Below are 5000 nucleotides of genomic sequence, written 5' to 3'. Positions count from 1 at the left end.
TCCTTCGGGCACCAGTATGTGTGACAGCGCGGTGGTCGAGACGGAGGTGGAACCCTGAGCTCCCGGCGCGGCCCACGGCTCATCTGCGCCACGGCAGAGGTGTCGGCTTTCCGTCTCGGTGAGACTGCGTGGGAGGGAGCTATTTCTGCACCTGCCGGCTTGCAGGCTTTTTCACCAAGCAGTGTCTGCCCCCCTCCCTCGGCTTGGCTGGGGCCCTCGTGACGCAGTGTGCCTGGGGGGCCCGATCGCGCGTGTCCGCCGGCGAGCGGTGTGAAGTCTGGGCCCTGCGTGTGAAGGGGCAAGGCTTGAATCAGAGCTGATTCTTGCACCGTAATTAACGGGTTCTTTTAAAGCGCTTTATTTGTGTGGACGTGCACGGGGCCACGAGAGAAACCGCAAGCCATTAGCTCCCATGTATAGGCGGTTAAACCGCCCATATGCTTACAGGGCCGTCATGCTCCCTTTTTCTGGATATGTGCCGGGCAGAACGTCCTCACTGACAGCTGCAGTTTTGCTGGAATTGCTCTCATAGTCCGACGGTTAATTATAACAATTGCGTTGCCATGGGGAGATGACCCAGATGTGATTCTGTGAATGAATCCTCTGGGAAGAGTACTTTTCACTTAAGTATCATCAGATTCAATTAATGCCCACTGTTTGAACGCCATACGGCGTTCAGCATCTTTTGCTTGTCTTATAGCAGGTCACGGTTACTTAATCACATACTTCTCTCATTGTGGCAAAATTGGACAGACTTTTGAGCAGATGAGTTCAGCTGCAGTTCCCCCCAGCCAGTCAACTTGTCTGTCTCCCAGGTACAGGGAGGGAGGCAGATAATGTCTGAACATCACGGACTCTCACTTAAGTACCAGTTTCCTATGACATAAATCAACTACTGGTAATTACAAACTCCAGAACCAAGTTTTGGATTCAAGATCTGGAGAAAGTAGGAGATTATTTCGACTGTAGAGATTCTCTCCCACTTGCGGTTTGAGAGCAATACGGAGAGAGTGTTTGTGTCTGTCCCCTCTGCAGATGTCATGGAGCAGCAGAGAACGCTTCACTCCGGCTGTCTGGTGACAGGCATGCGCACGCCCCCTGTCCGACGCAACAGCAAGCTGGCCAGCCTGGGGCGCATCTTCAAGCCCTGGAAGTGGAGGAAGAAGAAGAGCGAGAAGTTGCGTCAGAGCTCTGCAGGTGAGGGCGCTGGGGCGCTCCTAGTGCATTCACACGTCTGAAGATTAGGTGTGGGCGCTAGGACCCTTGTTGCTGAGGGGAATTGCGTCACGTCGCGCTCCCGGCTTGTTGTGGTCAGACGCTCTTCCGCGCTAAGCAAACGCACGTTCTTCCTTATGTTTTCCACCTGTTTTTAGTCTTATTTGCACGCTGTGTCTGCTCCAGCTTAGAAAACCACACCTAATGAAGGTTACATGCTGATTTCCCACGCCCAAATGAAGTGAAATGCTAGCCTAATTGGAGAATTCCGTAGAGAATCCCAGCATGCAGTATTCCCATGGGCAATATAATTTTGTCTTCAAATAAAACTAAAAAACAGCTTGATCTGTGTGTACCAGTTTCCCTCATTCCTGAGTGTTATCCTGCTGATGGTTCTTATCAGAGAACTTCTTCGTTTATTTATTGAGAATAAAATTGAAATTAATTTGAAAAGCCGTTTCACCTTTCTTTTGATACCCAGCTACCAAACCATGAGACCACTGCAGGATCCAAATAACTTCAGGTTTTGAATCGTTCTCAGTGGCTTAACACAATCAAGGAATTGTTTTCATTTTCCCTAGAGTTGGTGTCTATGTCATGTCTTTGGCCAGCAACGCATGCCCTATTAACACTCTTTGCTGCCCCCTACAGTCCTGGAGCGGAAAGCGGCAGCACGGCAGAGTCATGACGAGGAACTGGCGAGGAAGGGCTCGGCAGAGTCAGGCAAAGGTGAGAAAGAGCCTCACACCTTCCTCTACCTCTTCACTGCACCAGCAGTGCTTGTTAAGAGTCCCGCCTACTGTTTCTGGCACACAAAGCCCCGGGTGTCCACCAGGGGGAGCTGTTAGGTGTTTACGAGAGAGTGAGGACAGCTGCCTCTGTGCAGTCTGCTTTCTGGGAGGGCCGAGGCAGACATTTCAGCTGTACTTTAAAATAATTGGATAGTTAACATTATGGTGACATTAAAGTCACTGTTCAGCTAAACGGTGATAAGTTAATGAATTAAATGAACTGCTGCCTGTTAGTGTGACGTCATGCCACCTGGCAGTTGGAGTTGCTTCTCCTGGTTGGCTGTGGCATTCTGATTAACATCGCTTGGTTGAACTAAACCTTTTAGACAATGTGGAGCCTGTGCTTTATGGAAGGTTGATCCAAGGCAATTTGGCTTAGAGGTTTCTCTCTCTCTCTTTCTCTCTGTCTGTCTCTCTCTCTCTCTCTCTCTCTTTCTCTCTGTCTGCTCTCTCTCTCTCTCTCTCTCTCTCCCTCCCTTCCTCTCCCACCCCCGCAGGGCCGGTCTTGGCATGTGAGGGAGGCTCGGAGGAGGCGTGTGCCCCCATGCAGGAGTACTCTGACGGGGAGGAGAGGGAGGACAAGCCTCTGGCGCCGCTGGCCAGCACCACAGAGGACCTGGGGTCAGATGAGGACAATCCATCCACAGGCAAGACGAGCGGAACCTCGCTAAATCTGTGATTTAGATAAAAGGTCGTCGCTGCCTATGGTCTTACTGCTCTGGTACAGTATATCACGGGATGCACGTTTGCACGCTGGAAACGCTGTAACTCAACACAGTAGCAAAATAGCCTCCATCAAGGTGAAAAAGTCCAACACGTTCACAGGTTTTACTGCTCCTTCTAGTAGTTTCTTTCTACTCAGTTATTCGTACATCACCTGTCACCTCTGCAACAAGCATTCAGATTTCAGCACAAATTTAAAATGGTAGTGTGATTATGATGAAAATTATGTCATTTTGTCTGGTTAATCATCAGCTGCTGGTCCAGCACTGCAACACAGCCATGTTTGAACGGCAGTATCCACGCCACCACGAAGAATGAATTTCACCCAGTGGCCACTTGGTGGCGACAGAGACGGCAGGCTTTTTATATCCTTCCTCCACTCTGTGTTTACAGTACAAGATGCCACAGGGAACCTCGAGACCGCAGGGGAGTTCAGCCGCAGTGAGGAAGAGGAGGATGAAGAGACCCTGTTCTCAGACCCCTCCGGGAAGGACAGTGTTGATCCCACTGACGCTGTCCAGAGCCCAGAGAAGATGAGGGCGGAGATGAAGGCTGAAATGAAGGCGGAACCGAAGGTGGAGCTGAAGGCGGAGCCAGCACTCAGAGGAACCCACACTCCTCCCCCCAAACTGCCCACAAAGCTCGTCCCCAGACTAGGCAGCCTGGACAGTCAGTACCAAATCACTGTTAATGCTTAAATCATTCAATTACTGGTTTCTGCAAAATATCTGCTACACCAAACCGTAGTTGTAAAAATGGTTTATTTTGAAAGTTGCTGACCAGACCTGGGTCCTGCATTTTTAACAATGCTGAACAAAGTTTTAAAACATTTAAAACTCCTTGTATTAGTAAAGGTCCGTCCGCACGTGTGGCAGTTCAAAGTCACCATGGATTTCTGCTCTGTCCCTTCCACAGGTTCCCATTCCACTCACACGAGACCCGCCCCAGCCACTCTGCCCAGGAACTTCACTCTGCCCAAAGACACGCTGAGGGGCCGCATGACTACTCCCACAGGCTCCCCACACCTGGGGACCATGCACCCACCGCTGCCCCCTAGCTGCATTATTGAGGAACTGCACCGTGCGTTGGCCACAAAACACCAGCAGGACAGGCAAGAAATTAGGGAATATGGAATCTGGAATACTGCACAGACAAAAGCCCTCAACAAGTGCTTTAAAACGCATACATTGTTGTGTGAACAAACTAACCAGTCTCAGTTGCTTTTAGTGGGTGAACTAGTTCTGTCTATTAGCATGCCATGGTGAAATCTTGTGTTCACTAATGTTTTGCTGTATTATAATCACAGCAGGATTTTGGACATGCTGTTCAGCCCTGGCTGTATGAAACATCTGTGTTTGTTTGTTTTGTTGATTGTTTTTTTGTTTCCACTTCCTCAGTTTCCATGGCAAGGAGGTTCGCGGCTCGCCCAGGCAACGCCTGGACGGGCGGCAGCCGCGCGTCGCGAGCACGGAGGCGGAGCCGCTGGGTGGAGAGGTGGAGGAGAAGAAGGCTGGAGAGGAGAACAAGGAGAACATGCGCCTGAACGAGTTCTACAGCGACCAGGACAGCTGGAACCAGTCGGTCATCTCGGGTGGGTCTGCTGCCCAACACCAGCACACAGGCTGCGGCGCTGCGGCGCTCGATGATGGTGTCACACACGAGCGCCGTTTGGTGTAACTGCGCTCATTTGCACTCATGAGAATATCTTGACGAAACTGAGGGTCGAGCGTAATTCATACTGGTGATGCACAATATTTATATACACCATTTAGTTTCTCTAAGGTTTATTTATATATGGGAGATGATGCACCAGCAGAACAGTAATACCCTACATTTAAAAAGTAAATAAAAATATAATATTGACATAATGGGATCATTTCCATCAATGTAACGCCACATTTGGTTTGTTTAAAGATTCCTGATTTGTATTTTAATGACACATGCAGTTGCTCAGAGGTAGAAACATGCCAATCCCTATGCTCAGAAAAGGACACTGTGACATCATTCGTCACGATAACGCTAGCATCATGCCCTGTTGTCCACGCCTGGTCCTGTTGCTGGGTGTGCAGCCTGGGCCTCTATGAGCTCTGTCAGGCACTGTGTGTGTGTGTGTGTCCTGAGAAGATCAGAACGCTGAGGAGTTTAGAAACCAGCGAGGGTTTGTCTCCCCGTGACTAATTTGAGAGCAACACCAGGTGCCCTGCTTCCGCCCTGGTCGAGTGTTAACAGAGAGAGAGAAGAAGAAGACATGCGGAGAGAGAGAGAGAGAGA

The 5000-nt window shown here is 49.9% G+C and overlaps 1 protein-coding gene across 9 annotated transcripts in view; it reads left to right on the top strand.

The window, feature by feature from the left end:
* phactr3b (phosphatase and actin regulator 3b) overlaps positions 1–5000 on the top strand; it is a 40516-nt gene that overhangs the window by 18829 nt on the left and 16687 nt on the right. For 8 of the 9 annotated variants that reach the window (XR_014119335.1, XM_081705266.1, XM_081705265.1 and 5 more), the window contains 6 exons: positions 1036–1197; positions 1867–1944; positions 2504–2653; positions 3123–3398; positions 3645–3840; positions 4127–4320. Coding sequence is in view for 8 of the 9 variants with exons in the window: in XM_081705266.1 (XP_081561392.1) it covers positions 1036–1197; positions 1867–1944; positions 2504–2653; positions 3123–3398; positions 3645–3840; positions 4127–4320 (1056 nt within the window). In the remaining variant the exon portion in view is untranslated. Of the gene's footprint in view, positions 1–15; positions 119–1035; positions 1198–1866; positions 1945–2503; positions 2654–3122; positions 3399–3644; positions 3841–4126; positions 4321–5000 lie in introns of all 9 variants that reach the window. The other variant, XM_081705268.1, reaches the window with a different exon arrangement.

Source organism: Electrophorus electricus, chromosome 22 (genome assembly GCF_041902795.1).
Source record: "Electrophorus electricus isolate QZ-2024a chromosome 22, ASM4190279v1, whole genome shotgun sequence".
Lineage (NCBI taxonomy): Eukaryota > Metazoa > Chordata > Actinopteri > Gymnotiformes > Gymnotidae > Electrophorus > Electrophorus electricus.
This window is presented reverse-complemented; position numbering and strand designations above follow the sequence as displayed.